This window comes from Colobus angolensis, unplaced genomic scaffold (assembly GCF_000951035.1).
Source record: "Colobus angolensis palliatus isolate OR3802 unplaced genomic scaffold, Cang.pa_1.0 Scaffold95, whole genome shotgun sequence".
Classification (NCBI taxonomy): domain Eukaryota; kingdom Metazoa; phylum Chordata; class Mammalia; order Primates; family Cercopithecidae; genus Colobus; species Colobus angolensis.
Window position 1 is genome coordinate 5,991,787 of NW_012123487.1, and position 26,775 is coordinate 6,018,561.

The 26,775-nt window shown below is 34.9% G+C and overlaps 1 protein-coding gene across 2 annotated transcripts in view; it reads left to right on the top strand.

Moving 5' to 3' along the window:
* Window positions 1–20,693, top strand: part of BARD1 (BRCA1 associated RING domain 1) — a 71,134-nt gene extending 50,441 nt beyond the window's left edge. The window contains exons 6-9 of one of the 2 annotated variants that reach the window (XM_011932314.1): window positions 3,632–3,764; window positions 4,323–4,415; window positions 18,735–18,828; window positions 20,234–20,693. In XM_011932314.1, coding sequence (XP_011787704.1) covers window positions 3,632–3,764; window positions 4,323–4,415; window positions 18,735–18,828; window positions 20,234–20,372 — 459 coding nt within the window. In that variant the 3' untranslated portion in view covers window positions 20,373–20,693. Of the gene's footprint in view, window positions 1–3,631; window positions 3,765–4,322; window positions 4,416–18,734; window positions 18,833–20,233 lie in introns of both variants that reach the window. The other variant, XM_011932313.1, reaches the window with a different exon arrangement.
* Window positions 20,694–26,775: the final 6,082 nt, after the last annotated feature.

Sequence of the window (26,775 nt, forward strand, 5' to 3'; positions counted from 1 at the left end):
AATAGATTTTGAGTGGACAGCCAACATTCCCCACTGCAGTCAGGTGTACAAGGTGCGAATGGCAGCCCACATCTAAGGAACAGCTGCTCAGAGACAAGAAGGCATCAAGGACCTTAGGAATTTGAGAAACTAGCATTTACTGTGAGAGGAGTATGACGTGTGTTTAAGAGGGATTCAGGGTGAAGGGCTAGGTTGGGACCAGATTGTGAAAAGCCTTAAATTCCCCGATACGAGTTTAGACTTAATAGGGCACCTTCAGTGTGTTTGTAACTGAAATAGGACTGTCTACAGCGTAGCTGAGAGTGGGAAGAGACTGAAGGCTGATTGGGAAGCTGCAGTACTGGAGTCCAGGTTTGAAATGCTGAGGACTGGAATTATAGATGGTAGTTATGTGGGGATGGAGAGAAGAAGAGGAGTTTTAGAGAGAGTTGGTAGACTCACCATATCTAGTACTGCTCAGATGGGGGAAAATAACAGAAAGGGAGGAGCTGAGATCAAGGATCATTCACAAGAGTAGTAATAGATGCCATTGTTTAAGATAAGAGGTAGCCTAAGGTAGCTACAGTTTGATACTCTCATAGATGCTTTCATGAGCTAGTTACTTTCCTATCTTGAATACCCTGTGTCTTTTGCTTTAGACTTCAGCCTTATAAATGTGTTCCAAACTATAGTTTTGGTAATGAATTGGAAGAGAAGCTAGAAATCAGCAGTTTAATTCTCCCCATTTACAAATGAGAAAAGTGAGACCTAAAGAGGCTGATTTTCCCCCAGGGTTAACCAGCCATTTAGAAAAAAGGTTGTTTTTTTCTTTATTAATGGACCAGTTAGAACTCACATTTCTGAAACCTTAGGTCAGTACTCCATTCAGTCCCACCATACTCAGCAACTATAAATTGACTTGTTTTCTTCATTTGTACTTGCAGTCTGACAGCGTAGAATAACAAAGTTGTCCTTTGCTGGTGTTATGTAAAAGCTGGAAAATGATTATTTTAAAGGTGTCAAGAATAAAGATATCTTGATGATATTCTTGGAGTCTGAGGGGTGGCAGTGCCTTTCAGAAAAGGAGGGTTCTTATTATGTAGAAGAGACCTATACTTCATGCATGTCATGTAGACGTGGCCTTTTGGGTACTATTATTTACTGTCTTAATGGTTGGTACTTGGCTAAGGAAAAGATAATATCAAGTCCTTCAAGTTTAAAGGGTAGTTTCTTAATGTGCAGTCCTTAGGATGGAACCTCTGGAGTCTGCCTTCCCCCAGCCACTACCAGTCTCTTCTTCACTCGCTCTTCCAGGCACATGGGCTGCCTTGCTATGTCTTGAGTCCACCAAACATACTCTCATTTCAGGTGTGCAGCACCACCTGTTTGTTTGTTTGTTTGTTTTTTCTTCCAGGAACTAGATGTTCCCACGGCCAGCTTCCTCACCCCCTTCAGACACAGCTCTAGCATAGTCTTAGCAGAGAGGACTCTGTGCTGCTGCATATGAAATAGCAACCTCCCAGTGCTGCCTAGCCCCCTTCCCCTGCTTTGTTGTACCATACTATTTCTCATTTGATGTAATGTAGTTTTGTTTTATTGTGTTGTTTTCCCCTCTCAAGTAGAATATAAACTGTGTGAGGGCAGGGGCTAGCTCTTTTGTTTACTATAATAGCCCTAGCATTGAGAACAAACAGTGTTTGGCACATACTGAGTGTTCAGTAAGTGTCTGCTGAATGCATGGATGAGCATTAGAGTGTTCTTTATGATACGTACTTGCCTCTGAAACAAGCACAAGTGCTTGGTAGCTTAGTCTGGAACCCTTTAAATAGTGATGTCCAGTGAGCTGCTTTAGGGAATATCACGCAGATGGGAAGGGGTTTGAATTTCTCTACTTCCCCTTTAGGATTTTTGTGTTTCAAGTAAAATTTAGTGGCTATTGGAAAACGGCTTCAAGTTTGAGAAGTAACCTCTAATCTTTTAAAAATTTAAAAAGCTCCTTATCATTCATTTGTTTTGAGACTTCTCCGTTCATGATTCATTTTGAGTAGCATGTTTATCTAAGAAAATTTTTTTCTAGATTTTTTAACCCCATTTTTGATGAACTTAAGAAAAACTAATGATTTTATCTAAGAAAAAGTACCCTATTTAATTATTCCTTTGAATTTAGTGCTAATGAACATAGTATCTAATCTCTATAAAATCAAGGTATTCAACTTTTGGGGTGTTTTTTTGCACCTCTTTTGAGCCTCATGGGTCAGAGACCTATGCATATTCAAGTCACATCCCCAGCCCCCATGCCACCTCACCCCAAATCAGACATGTGGCTTTTTCAGCTGTTTGCTTTATGGTTTATTATAGCATTCTTTAACTGTGAGAAATGAGTGCCAGTTTCTATTTTTTATGCAAATTTTTAAAAGTATGATAGGAAAATACTTGACCCATTTTGGTGCTTTCCTTGGGTTGCTAGAAATAGTATCATATGCTATATTTAGAAATGATATCTTTTTCACTCTTGTATTTTGTGCAGAGAACCAATGTAGCTGAAGTAGTGTTATATATTGAGAAGTAATGTGTTCTATTTAGATGTATTTAGTAATGTGTTCTATTTTTATGGTATTTGTGTAACTTAAGAATTTTTGAAATACTGTAGTGTTTTTAAATATTATCGAAGAGTAATTGAATAATCCATAAAGTACGCTGAATTATTTATTTTCATGTGAGGAGTATTTATAACGTTTAGGTTAGATGTGGTTACATCATCTTACAATTTAGTGACTAGGAAAGATGAGCTGAACTTTTAAGTGCTGAATTCTGTCATTTTTACATCATCTTACAATTTAGTGACTAGGAAAGATAAGCTGAATTCTGTCATTTACAAACACTTTTATGTAAATATATATATATATATGATATATATGGACATATATTGTTTCCTTGAGTCTTTCACTTCTCAGCCTTAATGCTATCCACTGTTACCTTCTCTTTATTTTTGTCCTTTTTAACTTCTGTGAATTCTAAGTCTAGATTTTAAAGTGAAACTATTAGTCTTTGTTAGAGCACTTCTTTCTTAGTCATGAGCTGCATGGACTTCTTACTATTTATGAATCTGATCTCCTAAGTTTTGAATTAACTTGTCTGTTTTTCTCTTTTCTTAGTTTCGAGGGGTTACTATATTGATAATTTGTTTTCTATTTTTTAGATCAGCACTGTTCTAGAAGCCTTGGCATTCTTTGATTTTTCAGATAATCTCAGTTTAATAACAGACTAAGTTAGAGTTACTCTTTTGGGACAAGGTAGTGGAGGTGGAATAGGGAACTGCTGATTTTAAGTGGATATTTTGGGTTACTTGGGGAAAGAAAAAGGACTTACTGGTGTCAGAATGAAGTAAAACCCTGGAGAGACCCAATTTAAAAATGAAGAAACAAGATGTCCTGGGTATACAGAGCTATCTCAATTGACATTTTCTTGAGGGAAAAATAAAGAGAAAAATAATTAAAAGGTTCTGGGTGTTGATTCATTGGAAATTACTGAAAATTATTAGAGTAAACTAAGTAATGAAATTCAAGTTTTTATCAAGTAACAAGTCTGTTTAATGTCTTTGTCTAGTCTTCTAATGTTTTTAACACTGTGGCGTCTCCTTTTATATTAACAGATGAACACTGGGCAGCGTAGGGATGGACCTCTTGTACTTATAGGCAGTGGGCTCTCTTCAGAACAACAGAAAATGCTCAGTGAGCTTGCAGCAATTCTTAAGGCTAAAAAATGTACTGAGTTTGACAGTACAGGTGAGGATTTTGAATTTTGGCGGCGGGGGGGTAGAAAAAAATGTTAGATGATCCTTTTGGAGAATTACCTTTGTTTACATATGTTTTAACCATTGGGTGATGGCTGTATACTTTGCATCTTGTAATAAATCTAAGTTTCTTTTCAGTAATAAACTACTTATAGACAATGTAGTTAGGAAATGTAAAGTTTAAAGGTTTGCATATATTTTGGGACAAGACAGTATTTCAAAAGAGCAAATTTGTGACTTTGCTAATGACAAATACATTGTAGTGCAGTGTAATGTCATAATCCCTTAGGTGTAATTTGAAAATAAAATAAAAATTTGTGTTTGCCAATATGACTTTAAGATACATGGTTTATGATCTGATTTTTCATATTGATGGGCAGGTTAGAGAACGAGGTACTAAATAGAAGTAGTCTTACACTTAAGTGTAAAAATTGTTGCCTTTGAAGATTCATATACAAGTTTTTAAAATATAGATTAGTTATACAAAGCAGGCCAAAGAAATACTTTGGCTTATATCTTTCTTTCTCTTACTGCCTTTTTTGTATTTTAGTAACTCATGTTGTTGTTCCTGGTGATGCAGTTCAAAGTACTTTGAAGTGTATGCTTGGAATTCTCAATGGATGCTGGATTCTAAAATTCGAATGTAAGTGTTGGATTTGAGAGAATTAAGAAATGAATTAGACTAGTTTCATTTTTCATGGTTATTAATGCCCGTGATTAAGGAACTTGATGTTAATTTTCTTACCTCTGGTTAGTCACTGCATTTTGAAAAAGCTTCTCATATTTATGGTGTCATTTAGATGTCCTTAGTAAATGTATACACGTATGTTCTGGTTTTAAAGTCTTTTTTTCCTACAATACCAACTATTTCAATGAAAAGTGAATGGAGTACATAGTGCACTTTTAAGCCTAAGCAATTCATGTTACTGTTAAATGATATATTGAATTTAATAACACATGTTTTAAATATACAGCATGACATGTCTGTGAAATGAAAGCAGTTTATTGCTTTTCCTTTATGATTACCTGCATAATACCCTTTTGGTCTTAGTTAATTTAATCCAGTATTTTTAGGAAGCTGTTGGGAAATGACTGCCTTGTACTACTTTAGTTGGAGTCATTACACGAGCTTTCCCGACCTCCACTGAAAATGTGTTCCTGTTCCCCTCTTCTTGCTGATAGTCAACCCACCACCACCTTCAGAGCTGCCTCTCACCTTCCCTACTGTCACTCGCTTACGTGTCTACTCGGATTCCCTTGGGACTTAAAATGAAAAGGAAGCTCATACACAATTATTTTCTACTCCTTAATAGTCAACACATCTCCTTTTGATACTATGGCTAACATAGAACAGTGGATTCACTTTTTTGTGTTTATTAATTGTTTACAAAAGATTAGTGGTTACAAAGGGGGAACATGGGGAACAATACAGTTGAGTATTTTGATGTTAGTTGGTTACAAAAATTCATGTAACACAAGACTACCTGAGATAAAATTAAATGAGTGCATTTATAGCTAGTGAAATCAGGCTGGGCACAGTCGCTCATGCCTGTAATCCTAGCACTTTGAGAGGCCGAGACAGGCAGATCACCTGAGATCAGGAGTTTGAGACCAGCCAGGCCAACATGGCGAACCCCCTTCTCTACTAAAAATAGAAAAATCAGCCGGGCATGGTGGCACATGCCTGTAATCCCAGCCACTCGGGAGGCTGAGGCAGGAGAATTGCTTGAACCCGGGAAGTAGAGGTGATCTGAGATGGTGCCACTGCACTCCAGCTTGGGCAACAGAGTGAAACTCCGTCTCAAAAAAATAAATGACTGTTGAAATCTGAGTAAGCTCTATGGATCGTATTGAAGTCAGTTTGTTGGTATTATGTTATAGTGGTGTGAGATGTTAACACTGGACACTGAAGAAAAGGTACGTGGGACATCTGTACATTCCTTTGAAACTTCCCGTGACTATCATTATTTTTAAATAAGATGTTAAAAAAGAATAGTGGGTATATTTAATGAAACCCTTTATGAAGCAACTGATGGATTAAAATTAGTTTATAAAAATGGTTTTATGGCTTTGTGCTTTGAAGGTTTTATGGTAGAATGCTTGATTTATCAAGATCTTAATTATATTATTAATTTAATCTGTAGTTTGAAGTTGATTTGGTTTGTAAAACAGTTTTCTTTCATCAATTGGTATTCATGTCATTTTCAAATACAGCTACCACTTCTTTCCTTGTGATGCTTGTCTCAACCGATGCAGTCTCATCCAGCTAAGAGGCTGTGACTAGCAATGCCACTCCATCTGTTCTCATCAATCCCTATTAATTAGTCCCTCCTAGTTATGACGAGTTTGAGAAGTATAAGTAATTGGACTAATGTGTCTCACTTATTTTTGAACTTTCTTTTTCCTTTTAAATCTGTGAAAGTCTTATTGAGCCTCAGTGTTTTAAAAATTCATTTAAAATGGTTTCATAATCAGGGATGCTTTTGTATCAAACCTGTGCCAGAGACCTTTCTGGTGACTATAGGAAGAAATAGATTTTCTTCATAATAAGATTGCAGTAATAAAGAAGCCATATGTAATTTTGAATGTTAAGACATTTACCACTTAACTTTTGAGTCTAGTTCTTGTGAATATGCTGAACTGGCATTTGGTTACATATACAGGCTACATGATTCATTTCCATAAAATCTGCCTTTTTTGGGAAATGTAGGTTTTGTCACTTTAATATCTTGGCCGTGTCATTTTTATAGAATCACTGATGGACTCAGACTGACTTAATAGTGCGCTATTTGGTGATTCTCACAGTAGTGAATAACATCCTCTAATATCAGTGGTTCTTTTAGGATAAAGGATGGATGGAATCCCTTATTGAAGTTCATATCCTCATATTTTCTAATATAGAGTCCAAAGAGAGACAGGTTCAAAGTTTGAGACAATTCCTTTAAATAGTCACTGGGTTTACAAAAAGAAGGCAAGAACCTTCAAATACTTCTTTCCTAATATATATTTCTCATAGTTTCTATACTGTGTATAGAAGATGTATAGAAACTGTTTCTGTATGTAGTTTCTGTACTATAAAGTTTCAGTACTTTCTGTTTCTATCAAGCATCTCAGTTTGATTCTTTGTTTTTTAAGAGACGAGGTGTCACTCAAGCAATCCTCCAGCTTCAGCCTTCTGAGTAGCTGGTACTACGAGTGCACATCACTGCACCTGGCTCAGTTTGATTTTTTAAAATGTTTCAGAGCTATTTAAAACTATTTGAAAACCATTCATATTAAAAGATAATAGGTGGACCAAAGCTTTCAAAATTAATTTTAAAGATTTATGACTTTTTAAAACTAGGTCTCATGTTTGAGTCTGTCCATTAACTTGCTAGTAGATAAAACTTCAGGATTAACTATTAAGAAACTTTCATATTAACTTTTCATGAGATTTTTCATAAACCAAATAGATTCAAGAGGAATTTTATTTGTAATTTTTTCTGTAGATAATCGACTCATTTTACAAACTAAACAATTTAACAAAAAGAATTATACAAAAGATTTGGATCCATTGAGTCCAAATTTAACTATGAGAAGTTTTCTGTTGAAGTATTCTGTCTTAATTGGTTAATATCTTATTCTCCTACATTGTTTATGCAGAATATCTTACAGTGCCACAAGTAATGAACTTAGCATTAAGATTCTGAGACTAAGCCATAATTTTACAGACCATCCAGTCTATCTTATATTTCTTTTACAGATATTTTACAGAATGATGTTTATTTTATATTTTACAGAAATAGGAGCTATAGATAAGAAAAGTCCCTTCTTCAACATCAAATTGGTGAGGGAGACTCTACTTTATTCCTAGTTTGGGTGCTAATTTCTCACAGGCCATTAGTAACCACCCATACAAGGGTGATTTTCGTATTAAAGAGGTGATAATAAAAGAATGGAAGGTATATAAATAAATCATCTTACTAATCTCATAGAGTAATGAGTAAGATGAAACTGTATCCTAAAGATGCAAACTAGGCCAAGATAAAATGTTTTCTACTGACCTGTTCTTTTGGTACACTGCTTCCAATTTTTTTTTTCTATCTTAGCCTTTTTTCTAAAAGAAATTTAATTCTGCATCTTCTTTTCTTACCTCATTATGAAGGGGAGAACAGATTGCTGTCACCTTTTCTTTAATAATCTTTCTCTCTTCTCCACTCTCATCTAAGTTTAAATAAAATTGCGGCTATCGAAGTTGTAAAATTCCCCAGTACCTAAGGGAATTACTGAAGGAATGTGCCAGACATTTTACGCTGGATTTATGTCTGTGAGATGGCGAAGGGCTAAATTGAGTGTTTTTTCATTTTTGTTTTAGCTGAGGAGAGGTGGGCCCTAGAAGACAATCATTACATCATCATTTAAGTAATCATCTCATAATCAGGCTAACACATTCTTTTCAAACAAATTCTAACAAGTTTTCTTCTTTAAATGGATACTGAGAGTACTATGGAATTTTAAAATTAAATACAATTTTTATTCTATACAAACTTTGCTAATTATAAAAAAAAGTACCAAAACATTCCTATAAATTAAGATTGATTAGGCAACTTTATGCTGACAGAAGGCCTCCACCAAAGATTGTCAAAGAATGAAAAAAATTAACATCCTTTGATCTAATAGTCCCAGTTCTGAGAATTTACTCTACGCAAGAAATACAGAAGAAAGAAAGAGTATTTGCAGTGTTACTTCTAATAGCAAGAAGTAGGGAATATAACCTACATATGAAAGATTAGGAAAATTCTGAAATGCTTGAAGATATTCTCTGAAAAAAATTCATATTTTATATGATAAATATTAAGACTAAAATTTTATGAAAAATGGAATTGTTTAGGTTTTAAACACATCAGATAATTATATCTTCACTTTCAACAATATATAAATGTGTGCATGCATGTGGGCAAAAAAAAAAATCAAAGAGAAACAACAGTAAATTGGTGGGTTACTGAAGAGAACTATTTGTTTATAACAGTTTTAAAAATAATGTGTGCCTGTTAGATCAAATTTAAGTTCTCTAGGAATAAATTAATGCATTCGAATTTTCAAGTTGTAATAATTGGAAGTATTTTCACTTTTCTAAAGATTAATTGAATAGGGAAGAGCTTTGGTCTTAATTAGGGAAATTCAAACCTACATGTATTTATTCCTCCTGTCTGATACACCAGGTCTTATACCTGTTTAATGTATACTCAGCAAATACATTTGAATATGGTGATTGCCCTAATCAGAACAGACAATTTTACATAAAAATTTGAACTTTTAATATATGACTTCAAAAGAACACTGAGCATGAGTTTACTAATAGGACAATTTTGGGACATTAGACTGTTTGGTTTTTAACCATACCTATATAGAGACAGATAATTTTGATATTATTCATAATACAAGAGACAGACTATTTTGATATTTTGATATTATTCATAATATAAGGTCTTAGAATTGATACCCAAGTTTTGCCTAAGAAAAATTTATGAAGCAATAATATATTTTTGCAATAGAATTTGACCTGCTTCTCAGTGCATTAAGTAAAATAGCAAATTACACATATTGTCATATGCAGAAATATATTTCTACATATAAATATGCTGATAGCTAGAATTTTTACTACAATGTCAAAAAATAAATAATTGCTAAATGATATTTATATGGAACCAGGATTTAATGACCCGTGACAGTATTTAATGAGATATCTCAAATCTTAAATGGGAACATTTAGCCTTTATTTTATATTTTCAGCCTTTATTTCATTGTCCTTTCACTTTTGGCCATGTAAGTTTCAAATTTCAAACTCATTTCTCTGTTCTTTCACTTAAGCTTTTCAGAAATTGCAGTGATAGTATGCTACTGTTTTTTCATTTCTGTCATTGTTGTAGGCTGCCTTTTGTGATTTCCCTTTTTACTAAAGTTTAGTGCTGTTATAGTCTGCTTGACTAAAAAGTCTAAAATAGAATCATTTGCAAAACAGTTGTTTTGCTTCTACAGTCCGGGTGTTGATTTTTAATAGAATCAAAAGGAAATTCTGTAATGTTTATTTTACTTATATACTGTTACCTTGAGTGACACACATCCCTGGTTTAAACATCCCTAGTTTAGATCTAATGACATATTTTATTAGAACGTTTGTTTTCATATGGAGTAGTGATGTTTGATTCTGTATTTTAATTTTTTCTTTTTTTTAGGATATTTTGTCTTGACTAAGAGTGGTTAATTCTGATTCCCATAGCTATTTCAGTTACAAATAGCCATTAATTCCAGAAGAATAACAACCCTTTTTTCTCTCCCTCACTCTGTCACACAGGCTGGAGTGCAGTGGTGCAATCATAGCTCTCTGCAGCCATGAACTCCTGGGTTCAAGTGATCCTCCTGCTTCAGCCCCCTGAGTAGCTGGAACTACAGGCACTCACCACCATACCTGGCTAATTTTTTTTTTTCTTTTTAGTTGAGGCAGGGCTCACTTTCTTGCCCAGGCTGTTCTTGTACTCCTGGTTTAAAACAGTCTTCCTGCCTCGCCCTCCTAAAGTGCTAGGATTACAAGTGCGAGCCACCAGGTCTGGCCTAAAAATTCTTTAAAATGTGGATCTGTTTACTACTCTGGGATTTGAAGACTGAGAAAGTTCTACGTTGGGCTTTCCATGCAGAGTTAATAATCGTCTCCTCCTTTGGACATTTAACAGATCTCCATTTTGAAATTTTCTTCCACCTTCATTGTATTCTCTCATCATTTTTTTTTAACTGTGGATTCAGGAACATCCCTCCTTTTTAAAATTTCCTTTTATTTGTATTATCTTTTCTTATTATAGGAAAAGTAAGCTTAATATAAATCCATGACCATCATTAGTGGTCCATGCAGCTAAAATAGAAACATACATCTACTGATGTATATGCTTTTATGAGGTAGGAGGAGAGAGTGGTTATTAGCAATTTAGAATAAAAGAGTAACTTCTGTACAATAAAAGTTTCTTTGTAGAAAAGTGTTGTAGCCCTGGAATTCATAAGCTTCATTATTATACAAAAATGCCAGGCTTTGCTAAGATAGACAGAGCTACCTTAATGACTTTGAGTTAATTACTTTGGGTTAATCAGTACTTTAGGAATGGGGCTGCTTACCTCTATTAAAAAAGTATTAAGATCTCAGGGAAAAAGGAAAGCTTACATGAAATGGAGAACATGATCAGGAATACATCTGGGCTAAAACGATCTCTTAGTTTTAATAGATAAGTAGTTCATCCTTTGTTTCTGCAAAGTGATAGCTTCAGTCAAAACCTTCAACTATAAAGGAACGTATGAAAACTAACAAAAATGAAATAAAGCATACATTTTATAAGGATAGTGGCTTGACACATTTTCAAGTATGTATCATTCTGGCATATGCAAAAGTTATGTTTACATAAATAACAACTGATTCATGCAAGATAATTTTAGTAAGGAAATTATTAGCCAAGAAAACTAACTAAAATGTGGTCTTGTATTTGTATTTTTTGCTTTTTTTTTCTTCAAAAGGAAGTATAAGAGTTTATTTTCTACTAAACTGATGGAATAATTATGGACTTTATTAACTGTTTATTACAAATATAAAATAGTTTAAATCTTAAGATGTAAGTGTGTTTTAAATGGAAAATAGGTTAAAAATTCTTGCTGCAGATTGCTTAACTTTTATTCTGTAAATAAAATCTTAAAATGTTAGTCATTATTTAGGCTTGGGTTAATTAAGTAATGTTTGGCTGGTAGATTCTTCCATTGCATTGATAATGTATCACCGTTTGAATTGCTGAAAGTTTATTTTAAAGCATTTCATTCTTATTTTACTTTTTAGTAAATCAACTCAATTGATTTGTCTTAAAAAAGGTTCAGTAGGAAGTTGATATGAATTTGTAACTATGGTAATGTCTATGGAGTATGTCATCATTCTGAAACTCACAGGGTACAAGTTAGAGAGTAGCAACCTTATAGCATGTCAGATTGAGTAAACACATTGATCCAACTAAGAATAAAGATTAACAAAAAAACTTGGTCTGTGACATGTAGGATATTTCAGTTCTTATCTCAGTTATGTCACTGAGAAAGGCACTTAAATCTCTTGGGACTTAAGCTTCCTTATCTATAAAAGAGATTGATTAGACAAAGCATCAGAAGTTTCAAATCGGTAGACTGACAACTCTAAGGACTGAAGGAAATACAATGTCTGTGGTTTTTTTCTAACATAATTAAATTTTATATATTTAGGTATGATGTTTGTTACAGTCTCCATAGCTTCCTATCACTTCACACCAGGTTCTTCACACATTTATGTAATCTGCTTGGCTTTTGTAGGCATTTGAGTCACAATCCTTGGAGTAGATATCACTCTCAGCTTTGAAAAAATTCTTGAGATTTTCTATGCTATGACAGCAACTCTAACAAAACACTTTGCCACCATTCAAATGTAGTTATAGACCTGGAAACTTCCTTTGTTTTCAGGAAAAGAAAAAGAGCTACTTTCATTCTTCCTTAGTTGGTCTTAGATGACATAAGAATTTTGCAAAATGTTGCTTGTAGTGAAAGCATATTAGAGGAGTGTATTTGTTTAACTCAATCATTATAATTAGAGCATTGGATTTGCCTTACTTGACAGAAACTTACTACACAGCTTTCATGAAACTGAATACTTAATGAATTAAGACTTGCATTGGCTCCTTCCCATTGAAGTACCATGCTGCCCTGTTGGTATCTGCCATCTTATTTTTCTTGATGCCATGCTTATTGGATTCTGGTATCTATTAAGGTTAAATTCTGTTGATTGACTAATGCCAGCACATTGTCAGGAGCAATAGATGTCATTTTAATGTATTTGTTGTAAATAGTCAAATCAACCCATAAAATGGAGAAGCAGCTGGCGTAAGCACAGCCTACTTAATTCTGCAATTAGACATTAGCCATTCATTTGATACAGGAGATATCATAGAAGTGTTCAGTCCTTGACTTTCTGTGCCACCATATTCAGTTAAAGATACGATTATGAATGCTCTGCAAGTATCATTGGGAAGGGGATTTGGGAAGGGGTATAGATTTGGGAAGCGGAATACCTACTTATGTAATGAGGAAAATTTAAAAATTTACATATAGTGAATTTGAGTTAACCATTTCACTGGATTCCTGATGGTTTTTGGTTTGATCTTTAATATAGAAACAATATATGACATAATTCCAGCATACTGGCAGGGCTTCTAGTATGGTATTTTGACCCAGTCAAGAATTTTGAGTCTCATTTTCAATGTATAGTAAATATTTTATATTAGCTTTATTAGAAAGGTAGTTTTTAATTCAGTGAGTGCTTATTAAAATTTATGCCCTTTATTTAGAGTATAATTTTTATTATATGTAAAAAACAATTTTCAAAGCACATTTATAATAATTTAAAAGATTCAGAAACTCAGCTGAGCAAACTTGGGTGAATATGATTTTTATATTAAAAACAATGGGGGAGACAGAGATGAGTGCCAAATAAAGCACAGATAAAACTAACAAATTAAGATTGACATGATGGGTAATTATAGATGTCCTGAGTGTGAATGTTGAATTTGAATATGCATTAACGACCCAGTTCAGGAAAGACTCCGTCTCTTGACAAACCTCTGCTTTTGGAGAGATGGAGTACTCAGTTGTTAGTCTTCTGCTTCTGACCTTTTTTATAATAAACAACATCTTGGAACACTCAATTCAAGCAGCTTTTAAGCATTTGACATATCAAGCTAAGATAATACCCAAGGTTTATCTTGTGTACCACTAAGTTATATTCCAGTGTGAAATACACAGCCTTTAGAAAACTAAGCAGATTTAGGTTCAGATTCACATTCTGCCACTTAATGGCTGAATGGCTTTAAGCAAGTTAACTTCTTAGTGTTTCAGTTCCCTCCCCTGAATTGGAAGTAATATACAGTAAATCCTCATTGTTCGTGGATTCTGTGTTTGTGAGTTTTCTTACTTGCTAAAATTTTTCTTGTAATCCCCAAATCAATACTCACAGTGCTTTTGTAGACATGTATAGAGTAGTGAAGAACTTTACTTGCCAAACAAGTGTGTCCCCAGCTGAGGTCAAACAAGGTGATACTTGCCTCCTTTTTCCAGCTCTCACACTGTAAACAAGTGGCCCTTTCACAGTCTATTGATGCCATGTTTTTTGCATTTTTGTATTTTTGTTGATGATTTTATTATTTAAAATGGCCTCATAATGTAGTGCTGAAGTGCTGTTTTATGTGTCTAAGCTCAAGAAGATTGTGATGTGCCTTTCAGGGAAAATATTAAATACTGTGTTAGATAAGCTTTGTTAAGGTGTTAATTGTAGTACTGCTAGTGCTAAGTTTAATGTTAATGAGTCAACAGTATACAATAAATAATGTGTATAAACAGAAACATACATAAAACAAAGTATTCATCAGTTGATGAAAATGCTGGAACCACAGGCTCACAGAAACATAATCCTGTATTTCCTTTAACAACAGTGGTTCATTATTCACTAATTCGGTGTTCATAGCATCTTTATAGAACATAACTACTGCAGATAATGAGCACTGGCTATACTACTCTTGCTGTATTTGGGGAAGGATACAAGTACTTTTAGTAGCTGTTATCACAGTAATTTTGATCAGGATCTTTTCTTAGAACAAACAGTTGTGTCCTTGGTCATTTAAAGTTAGAAAAGTAAAAAGAAAACAGAATAGAATAAATTGGTATTTTAAGAATTTTTTTTTTCTCCTTTGACCAGAACATATTGGTGTGTGATTTTTAGCATTGGATTGGTTAGGCCTTATGATTTATGAGTGTTTTATTCTACATTATGGAAAAAATTAAAGTTTTCAGAGCACTGCACAGTGTACACATTCAATCTATAGTAAAGTATTTTCCTCATTGGATGAATATTAGGTAACATAGCATTCATAGTTTTTATAAAATGATGCTGCTCTCATGGTTCTCTATTAATAACAATTTATAAAAAGAGAGTTCTGTCTGTTAGTATTTACAGGTGTAAAATAAACATATACAATCAAATAAATCCTCAGGTTCTACTCAATTTAAACCCAGGGAAGTAACAATGGAACAACTTATTCCTTATTTTATTAATGATATTCTACTTTTTCTTTTCATATTTAATATTGCCATTTCATTTTTGTTTAACAAGAACTATAAATGACTAAAACTCTGGCTGTGTATTATTTCCTGCTTTATTAGTATTTTTGAATACCACTTCACTAATACATGTAAATCATTAATACTTCCAGAATATTTTTTTTAATATTTAAGATACATTGGTCCTCCATTATTTTCATAAACAACTTTGCATTCAAACATTTTTTCAAAAAAACTATTATCTTTGCTTTTAACATTTGAAATAAATGCAAAATATAAAAGAATATTTTATTATTTTTCTGACAATCAAATCTGCTCCCAAATTTGTTATTCTTTGAAAGGTTGGCCATTTTAAATAGAAAAAGAGGGAAAAGCTGGATCTGAAAAATGGATCTTCTCATGTTTGTCTATGTATAAACTATTAACCTTTGTTCTTTAATTGATTTTGTAACAGAAATTTACATAATATGAAGTTCTTAGAATTTCTGGACAAGAGTAGGGAGTTTTCTTTGTTATTATATATACCATGAGTTGAGATTATCTCAGTGGCATCCTTAATATCTTTAAAACATGGATGTAATTTTAAATGTGCTTGGAAAATTAAATTTGATAATGGATTGCTTGTTGATAAAGGAAAATAAAGCAATAAAATTTCATTTAAAATTAGGCAGTCTGAGATAGAGCATTCTAATATTAATGAAAGTTCAGGATTAGATTATTGAAATAAAGTGATAGGAAACAGCAGGATTTTCTTCTTAGGGAAGAGATTATGACTTCTCTTGTACATAATAGGTGTTGAACACAGTTTGAGCATTCCTAATCTGAAAATCCAAAATGCTGTAAAATACTAAACTGTTTGAGTGCCAGCATGACACACTTGACCTCACATGATGGCTCACAGTCTAAACGCAGGCACAACTTTGTTTTATGCACAAAATTATTAAAGATAGTATATAAAATTATCTTCATATATGTTTTATCTGTATAAAGTTTGTATGAAACATAGATGAATTTCTTTTTTAGGCTTGGGTCTTGTTGCCAAGATATACCTAATTATGTATGTGCAAATATTCCAATATCCAAAACAAAACTGAATTTTTTAAAACACTTCTGGTTTCAAGCATTTCAGATAAGGGATACTTGGCCTGTAAATATGATATAGGAAGAGCGCCGATGTGGAAGTCTGTTGCTTTAGGAAGTGGTTCACTTTACCTTTGCTGTTAGTGATCTTAGCAAGTCACTCTGTTTCTGCACTTGACTGTGTGAATCTATGAAACAAGAAAGTAGGACTAGCTCTTCAGGGTCTTTTCTACCTCGTAAGTAATTTGATTCTGGGTATTTTCAAAATTCAAGTTACAAGATTAGAATAAATGAAACATTTTATAAACAGGACTCAAACACATGTTTTTCCCCAGAAAGTACCAGTTTTTTCAGTTCTGTCGCATACTCCAAATTCTGCTGATTGACTCCTGTAATCCGATGAAGTTTTGTTATTGTGTCAGAGTGGGGTAATAAAGAAGAAAGTTTAAAACTGATTATACCATAAAGTTTGAGCAAGTCTAAAGTGAACCATTACTTAACTCTTGGAAAACACTGCGTTTCTTTGTCTCCTCCAGTATAAGTTTTTGCTTTCAAGATAATCATTATAGGTGTGGTGGCTCATGCCTGTAATCCCAGCACTTTGGGAGGCCGAGGCAGGCGGGCGGATCACGAGGTCAGGAGATTGAGACCATCCTGGCTAACACGATGAAAGCCTGTCTCTACTAAAAGTACAAAAAATTAGCTGGGCGTGGTGAGCGCCTGTAGTCCCAGCTACTCCGGAAGCTGAGGCAGGAGAATGGCGTGAACCCGGGAGGCGGAGCTTGCAGTGAGCCGAGATGATGCCACTGCACTCCAGACTGGGTGACAGTGCAAGACTCTGTCTCAAAAAAAAATCATTGTAGGTCAAGAGACATTTCACTCATACACAAGTGAATCTAAATGTATAGTAGATGCAATCCCAGGACAGTTCTGGGTAGCAGATTAACTGTTGGTTCTTGGCCACCCTTCAGTCAAGAAAGGAGCCCTTTTACAGGCAAATGCAGAGTTTATATGCCGAATAGTGGTTCAGCTCCTGTGTTGGAATCAATTTACTGTTGAAGTAAGTAGGGATCAGCTGGACAGAACTTTATCACTAGCATTTTTCAAGAGGTTTCCAAAACACTGTAGTATATCCAACATATATGTCTAATCCTCGATCTAAAGTATATGTTTATGCAGCCATACATTTTTTTCTGGTCGTTTTAAGCCATTAAATATCAAGTGATAACAGGATATAATAGTTTGATATTCAAAACTATTTGTAACTCTGAACTCTTACAGGTGCTATACAATTACTTATTTTTATTGGTGTGGATACAGTCTATCAATGCTGTGTCCATAGTGAATTTTAAAAAACTTTTGTTCCTTTATGTTAACAACACTAGACAGTGAACGGGATACCTGAGTTATTGTTCCAGCTTTCCCGATACCCTCTGCTGTTAAACTCCTGTTCTATGGGAGAGTGTATGAAATTCTGAAGAATGCATAAGTGAATAATACATGGTTTCTGCCCTCAGTGATAAAATGAGATATTGAGCAAAACAACCTCAAAGACAAATAGGAAATTGTATGGAGGGTTTGTTGTTATAATGAAGATAATTCATTATAGTATCTAGTTTATAGAATGCTTCTTGCATTTTATCCACAGAAGCCCAGTGAAAAACACTGTTTTCATTTTTTATTTCCATAGGCAAGGAAGCTTCCAGAACAAGTACTTGGGATAGCCAAGTCCTTCAACTCTAAATCTCAAATTTAGTAGTTATATGCTATCAGAACAGAAGCATAATAAATATATATATATACATGCCATCCGTTCCCTCGCCTGTTGGTGAACAGGCATTATCCAAGATGTTGTCTCTAGCTGAAGCTGACCATGTCCTTCATGATTGGTCCTGGGCATCCCAAGGGTTCCTTTCATTTCTATAGCCTAGCGAGACAATTGGTACTGGCTGCCAGCCAGTGGCCCTACTTAGGGTTTCCCCACCCAGGTGCCAGGCAGTGGAATGACTCAGTGCCAGGCTGAGCTGTCTCTATTGCATCTTGCTTTTTAACCTGAAGCTGTGAACAGACTTACTCAAGCCATCAAAAGAATGTTTTTTTTTTCCTGCAAAGCCCAACCAAATCATCTCTAGACTGGCGACCTCAGTTGTGTTCCTGTCACATTCCAAACCTATCCCAAGCTCTGCTTGTTTACTTTAGCAAGCACTGTTGAGCCCCTGTTGTGTGGCTAGCCGAGCTAGGCGCTGTAGACTGAAGCACATTCCGTCATGTCAGATCACTTACAGTTTAACAGACGATTAGACATACAACTGCCAAAATGAGCAGTGTAGATGGTAAGTGCTCAGTTTAGGTTATTGTGGGCAGGACTGCATCATGGACTTTTTATTCACCTTAAATTTGGGTAATTGCTATGAGTGAAAATGTAGACTTGTGTGTGTGTGTGTTTGAAATAGTATCCTGGCTTAGGTTTTTCAGAAAGGAGATTAAAATTACAGTTAGTGTTCAGTACTAACTTATGGCTTAATCCTCCAAAGAAAGAATATTTTAAATCTTTTCTTTATATGGAAAACCAATTGTGTTATGTTTTGTTTTGGCATAAGTAAGATTTCTGTTTGCATTTTAGAATAATACTTAAAAACTGCCATGAAGAAGAAAACCAGTTAGGTAAATTGCTTAATTTCAATGAGAGAGAAGTAATGCTCACTTGATATTTATTTTGCTTTAATTCTTGTGTTTTTGTCAGGGGTAAAAGCATGTCTACGAAGAAAAGTATGTGAACAGGAAGAAAAGTATGAAATTCCTGAAGGTCCACACAGAAGCAGGCTCAACAGAGAACAGCTGGTATTTTTCTTTTAATACAACTTTCATTGTTCTTATTATGACATACTATTATTATCACCATCAGGAAAAACTTCTGCCCTTTCAACAACTACAGGTGACTGATTAAAATTTTAATTGTGCTTATTTCAAGCACTTGATTCTGAAAGATGATCACGATGAGCAGTAAAATCCAGAAGGTAATAATTTCATACTGTTAATGGATTTTTGGCATCTTGAACATTCCCATAAACCTTTCAGAATCGGAGGTAAATCTTAGATACAGGAAGTAGCTTGGAAGAAGACTTACAGCTGTTGCTCGGATTTAGTTACCATATGTCTTGATGGCCACATATTGTAGTTTTAATGGATAATATTGCATTATCCTATTGATATATATATGTATATTAGAAGTGACAAAGAAAATTTCCGTAGAAGGGAATTATGAAACTTTTTAAAATTTCCAATGAGCATACAGAAGTGTGTTTCATAGCTAATTGGATCCCTAGCCTCAGCACAATAATCTGTTGTGCCCGTGAATACATTTCTGGAACCGTGGAGGGCACACCCCCCACGGTGGCTGCCCTAGAGACCTTAGTTTGGTAATATGTAGGGACCTGAATGTGGATGGGCAGAACTGGACAAAAGTCTATAGAAAAGATGTTACTCTTGTAATTACATTTAGCCTTGTGTCTCTGAAGCTCACTATTTCATAAAAGCTAGGAGTTGTGGGGGTTTTAAGTCCCACCACATAAGCATAAACATCCTGATGAAAAAAGTTTGATGAACAGTTTTTTTTTTTTCTTTATACCAAACACATCTAAAATTTTAGAAGAGTGAAAAGGAACCAAAATGGTGACTGAATCTTTGGGAAAAAATTGTAAATAGGAAGCCCCTATTTGCCTAAGTATTTTTCTTGATCCAATTAGTATGATTGAAATTTAACTTGTCCCAGCACCTCATTAAGTATCTTCTTAGCTGCTCATAATTATTGCAGATTGAGCATCCCTAATCCAATATCCAAAATGCTCCAAAATCCAAAACTTTTTGAACTTTGACATGATGCCGCAAATGGGAAATTCCACACCTGACCTCATGTGGCAGGTCACAGTCAGAACACAGTCAAAATTTTGTTGCATGCACAAAATTACTGAAAATATTGTGTAAAATTACCTCAGGCTGTGTGCATAAGTTGTACAAGAAACAAATGAATTTTGTGTTTAGGCTTGAGTCTCATCCTTAAGATATCTCATATATATGCAAATTTTCCAAAACCCAAAAAATTTCTGAATCTGAAATGCTTCTGGTCCAAATGTTTCAGGTAAAGGATACTCAACGTGTATTTTTGTTTTCCTCATTCATATGCAGTGTTTTTGAATACAGTATTTTGATCTGCCTTTAACAAATGTTTTCTCATTATTTCAGTTGCCAAAGCTATTTGATGGATGCTACTTCTATTTGGGGGGATCTTTCAAACACCATCCAAAGGACAACCTTATTAAGCTTGTCACTGCAGGTGGGGGCCAAATCCTCAGTAGAAAGCCCAAGCCCGACAGTGACGTGACTCAGACCATCAATACAGTCGCATACCATGCAAGACCCGATTCTGATCAGCGCTTCTGCACGCAGTATATCATCTATGAGGATTTGTGTAATTATCACCCAGAGAGGGTTCGGCAGGGCAAAGTCTGGAAGGCTCCTTCAAGCTGGTTTATAGACTGTGTGATGTCCTTTGAGTTGCTTCCTCTTGACAGCTGAATATTGTACCCGATGAACATTTCAAATTGAACTTGCACGGTTTGTGAGAGCCCAGTCATTGTACTGTCTTTAATGTTTCACATTCTTACAAATAGGTAGAGTCATTCATATTTGTCTTTGAATCAAAGAAAAAAAAAGCGGGGGGGGTCTAATGCCAGATTAGGAATTCATGTTGTGTTTACCATTTAGATGCTGGGATTGCTTTTAAAGGTTTTTCTTTTTAAAATTGGCATGTTTTTTGATTCATCATGTCTTTCTGTTCAGATTATTGAGTATCAAAGATTAATGAGAGGACACCAGGATCCTGGTTAAATAGACAAGTGGTATCATTACTGTTTGAGTCTTTTAATATTCTTTAATAAAATCCATACCTGCCACCAGTGAAAAAACGTGCCATTTTTTTTAAGTAAACAGAGAATATTATCAAATATTTAGGCTTTATTGCAAAGAGAGTATTTGGTCTAAATATACCAACCACCTTAGGTGTTTAATTCTCCTATCTGCAATTGTCTTTATCCTATATTGTGTTCATTTCTTTTCTTGTAATTTACTTTGTTGTCTGTCTCTACACTTTTATCTCTGTTTTTTATGTTGTATATTCATCAGGAAATCGTGATTTAATCTTTAACATTTTTTGGCTCATGGTACATATTTTTATTCTGTACATTTGCTTATAACTATCAATATATAACTCTGTTTATCTACTCTCTCTATATATATACTTAGAGCATTTTCTCTGACACATTTTAATATCAGTATTTTTTTAAGAAGTCTGACCAATCTAGCACATTGTCTGTCCAACGTCATTACTTTAAATTAAAAAGCAGTCTTCTTCTGGTAAACCTTGTTTGTATTTGCAAAATAATTTTGAAGGTCTTAATTTCTTCCTTTGTAAAGTTTTAAAAAGTGTTTAGGTTGGCATGGAGGCAGAAGTTGGTGATTACTTGATTTACAACAGATTTTTTTCCAGATCATACAAAAGGCCATACAGTAAGTGTAGAAGGAGGCATGGGGAGGGCTTACTAGTATCTAACAGGCAAGGCCTCAGTGAGTGGGCGGGATACCACGTGAGAGTGGCCAGACCTGGGGAGGTTACTCTCATTCCCGAATCGACAAGGATACATTAGATTATTTTGAAACATTTTTTTAAGAAGCATAATTCTTTAATAATTCCTTCCTAGACATTGAATGTACTTATAAAATTAAAGACTTGGCGAAGGAGACACTGAGAGACCTGCCAGTTTGGTTCCTCATGAACAAAAGAGGACAGTTTGATAACAACTGGAATAGAATATCTGTAGTTTTAAAATACTGAGAATCTCTGAAGTTCATCAACATCTTAAGATGTACTTACTTGAAAGTTTGAGATTCTGTTTATCATTTGAAAATACATTTTGCTGTAATTCTTTCTTTGACATGTTGTTTTTTTCCTATCAAGAAATATATTGTATGAACAAAAATAACCTTTTGACCCTGACCTTGCTGGGTGAATTAGCTCTGAAATACTCTCTGCAACCAGTAATGCATTTGTCCCACATTTCATTCTGATGGAAAATGACGAACACCATAGCACCAAACAAAAATCCAAGGGGTTAGATAATGTCTGGATTAAATAATTTAAGACTCTCTGGGATTTTGGTTGTCATTTTGTATTTATAACTGACTTCAAGTCACTTTGTATTGCCTCATAGGTCACATTTTAGACAGGTTTGTGTCTGTTGCTTGCATCTGAATTCCTGTTTGTGAAGATACCTTTGAGGTCTCTTGCTCAGTTTTTGTCGTTCATTTTCTTGGTTTATCACCCCTCCCTTCTTTTTGTTGTTTTTCCCTGTTAAGCAGTTTCATCTTTGTTTTGTTAAATACTTATTTTGACAGCAGTTAGTTTGTGTTAAGCTCTTGAAACTTGTGATTGTACACTCTGTTTAGATATATATGTAATTTTTATTTTTCAATCATAGATTCAAGCTTCCTTCTTATTTACCATAAATCATTAAAGTTATTTGTGTTTCCATATATCTGTGTCTTGTATAAAATTGGCTTATTCTGTGCTATTGAATGAGGCCCAACATGACTTGGTGAGGAAATCTATTAACAAAATCTTATCATTTTGAACATAACACTTTTTAATTAATTTTGAATAAAAGTATTTCTAAAATGTACTAGATACTTTATTACCTTAGATTATTCCGAATATAGTATAACTTTGATAGTTGGGAATCGTCATTAAGAAACAATTACACACTGATTCCTTGGTGACTCTATAAAAGTGAGAGGCTGGTAGCTTTTCCACATTCTCATGGCTGTTTTCTAGTTCTACTTGAATTTGTAGCTGTTCCTCTTTTTCCTTGACAGCTGCCACTTTGTAGCTATTTTTCTGCCTCTGCTAATACTTTACCATATCTAACTTAATTTTTTTTTTCTTTTGACCTGCTGAAAAATAGAAACCAGATGGGAAGTATATTAGAATTATGATTGAAATAAGGGTAAAGGAGCAATGTGTGAGGGTTATCACTGACTTCACCTAAGAGGTAATTTAGCTACTTGAATTTTAGTAAATAGAATTTTTCCTTTATTTCATTGGTCCCTTTTTTTTTTTTTTTTTTTGCACCTGCTTTGTGAATTTAATAGTTAAGTGACCTCTGCCTAGAGGATGATATTTGGGGAGGTTTGATGTTTTCTGTGGGAATAAGATGATTCACAGGTGGGAATGGGGCTACATTAGCTGTTATTGTTTCCATGAGTTAGTGTGGAAAAAACATTAATTGTATTCTAAGTGTTCATGGACCTCATTGCAGTCACAACTGTCTATTCTGTTTCCTACCCTGAACACATTAAAATGGTAGGAACTAATGAATAGCTACTGAAGTTGTCTTCGGTTAAGAGCTGTAATTTTTTTTTAGTCAACTTATGCGGCTTATGCCTGGCTAATTAAGCTGCAGACATTCTTATAAATTAGGGATTGTTGATTATTTGTGTAGCTTTCTAAGGCACAAGGTGCACTTTCCGATACCTGTAAGTTTCTATTAGAATGGTGATGTGAGAGAAGTGGGAAAAGCATGTTCTTTGACTAGGCTTAAAGGGTTAATGACTAATACTCCAGCCCTAGGGAGGATTCTGGGTCGGCTTTGAAGTTAGACATGGGTTTGTTAACAGTCTAACCTGTATCAGTGATAAAGCGGGGGAAATACTGTTTATTTCACCTGGGTGTAAAGATGTGTGAAAGTACTCAGCACACTGTAGGCATTCACAGCTCACCTTCTAGGAACCCTGTGAGCAAGCTCATGGAAAAGTGGCTATTGGTAGCACAGCTTGTGTCACTCCTGAGTATCCTGGCTTTTGTGTCCCATGCACATGTACTGCTGGGTGTCTTCCTGTCTTCACTTCATTGGTTTTAGCCTGAACAACAACCAGAGCCAGGCCCTCGTTTCCTGTTTCTGACTTCTCGCCATCCCATCTGCACTGGTAAAGTTTGCCCATCTATATAGCCACCCCTGCTCATTTAACTAAAATGTTTAGCTTTCATCCCCTCTATGTATTTACTGTGGATACCACGATTGCTTAGGCCTCCACAAAGTGTGAAGTGGTGTACCTTGGACAGTACTGGCAAAGCTTCTACTGTTACCATAATATCATAAACCCTTCCGCCACCTCCACTTGAGGCCTAAGACAAGAATGTTTATCTTTTCTGCCTTAGTTTATAGTTTGTGAGACTCATATTTTCATTAAGACCACTAGTTTGTCAAAACCACGCCCCATTTGCCTGCTGTGTAAGATAATGTAACCTAAAAATAAAGGTCTTTTTTGAATCTCATGTAAATGTCTGAGTTTTTAAACAAATCTGTTTACAAAAGTATTACATAGTTGAGAAATACAAAAAGAATTTCTGCAGAATACAAAAGCACAAGGAAGAAAACAAGCACAAAATCCAGGGGCCATTAAACCGAAACTATCTTGTGTGGCCTTCGTGGTGTTAAAAGTACATCGAATGCTGATAACGGGACATGAGCTTCCGTTCACCACATCCTCACCACTTCTCTCTCACCCCTTAACGTTTATTCTTTTAGTTGGGCCTTGGAAACATTGACTTAATCCACAACTATTAACATTGTTGTCTCTTTTTCTTTCCCCATAAGTTATTTGGGTACAGGTGGTACTTGGTTATATACGTTCTTTAGTTGTGATTTGTGAGATTTTGGCGCACCCATCACCTGAGCAGTGTACAATGCACCATATTTGTAGTCTTTATCCCTCGCCCCCGCTCCCAGTCTTCCTCCCAAGTCCCCAGAGTCCATTGTATTATTCTTATGCCTTCGCATTGTCATAGTTTAGCTTCCACATATCAATGAGAACTTACGATGTTTGGTTTTCCATTCCTGAGTTACTTAGAATAATAGTCTCCAGTCTCATCCAGGTCATTGCAAATGCTCTTAATTCATCCCTTTTTATGGCTGCATAGTATTCCATTGTGTATATATATATGTATATATGCACACACACCACAGTTTATCCTCTTGTTGTTTGATGAGCATTTGGGTTGGTTCCACAATTTTGCAATTGTGAATTGTGCTTTTATAAACATGCGTGTGCAAGTATCTTTTTTGAATAATGACTTCTTTTCCTCTGGGTAGATACCCAGTAGTGGGATGTCTGGATCAAATGGTAGTTCTACTTTTAGTTCTTCAAGGAATCTTCACTGTTTTCCATAGCGGCTGTACTAGTTTGCATTCCCACCAGCAGTGCAGAAGTGTTCCCTGTTCACTGCATCAATGCCAATATCTACTGTTTTTTGATTGATTGTTTGATTATGGCCATTCTTGCAGGAGTAAGGTGGTATCGCATTGTAGTTTTGATTTGCTGATCATTTCTGATGTTGAGCATTTTTTCATGTTTATTGGCCATTTGTGTATCTTCTTTTGATATTCTATTCATGTCCTTAGTTCACTTTTTGATAGGATTGTTTGTTTTTTTTCTTACTGATTTGAGTTTGTTGTAAATTCTGGATATTAGTCCTTGTCAAATGTACAGATTACGACAATTTTCTCCCACTCTGGGTTGTCCATTTACTCTGCTGACTGTTCTTTTTGCCATGTAAAAGCTCTTTAGTTTAATTAGGTCCCAGCTATTTATCTTTGTTTTTATTGCATTTGCTTTTGGGTTCTTGGTCATGAAATCCTTGCCTAAGCCAATGTCTAGAAGGTTTTTCCAATGTTATCTTCTAGAATTTGTATAGTTTCAGGTGGTCTTAGGTTTAAGTCCTTAATCCATCTTGAGTTGATTTTTGTATAAAGTGAGAAATGAGGATCCAATTTCAGTCTCCTACATATGGCTAGCCAATTATCCCAGCACCATTTGTTGAAAAGGGTGCCCTTTCCCCACTTTATGTTTTTGTTTGCTTTGTCTAAGATCAGTTGGCTGTAAGTATTTGGGTTTATTTATAGGTTCTCTATTCTGTTCCATTGGTCTATGTGTCTCTTTTTATACCAGTACCATGCATTTTTGGTGACTATGGCATTATAGTATAGTTTGAAATCAGGTAGTGTGATGCTTCCAGATATGTTCCTTTTGCTTAGTCTTGCTTTGGCCATGCGGGCTCTTTTTTGGTTCCATATGAATTTTAGGATTGTTTTTTCTAATTCTGTGAAGAATGATGGTGGTATTTTGACGGGGATTGCATTGAATTTGTAGATTGCTTTTGGCAGTATGGTCATTTTCACAATGATTCTACGCATCCATAAACATGGACTGCGTTTCCGTTTGTTTATGCTGTCTGATTTCTTTCAGTGGTGTTTTGTAGTTTTCCTTGTAGAAGTCTTTTGACTCCTTGGTTAGGTATATTCTTAAGTTTTTTTTTTTCAGCTATTGTAAAAGGCGTTGAGTTCTTGATTTGCTTCTCCGATTGGTCACAGTTGGTGTATAGAAGAGCTACTTATTTGTGTGCATTAATCTTGTTTTCAGAAACTTTGCTAAATTATTTTATTAGTTCTAGGAGCTTTCTGGAGGAGTCTTTAGGGTTTTCAAAATGAATGATCATATCGTCAGCACACAGTGACAGTTTAACTTTCTCTTTATTGATTTGGGTGCCCTTTATTTCTTTCTCTTGTCTGATTGCTCAGGCTAGGACTTTCAGTACTCTGTTGAAGAGGAGTGGTGACAGTAGGCACCCTTGTCTTGTTCCAGTTCTCAGAGGGAATGCTTTCAACTTTTCCTCA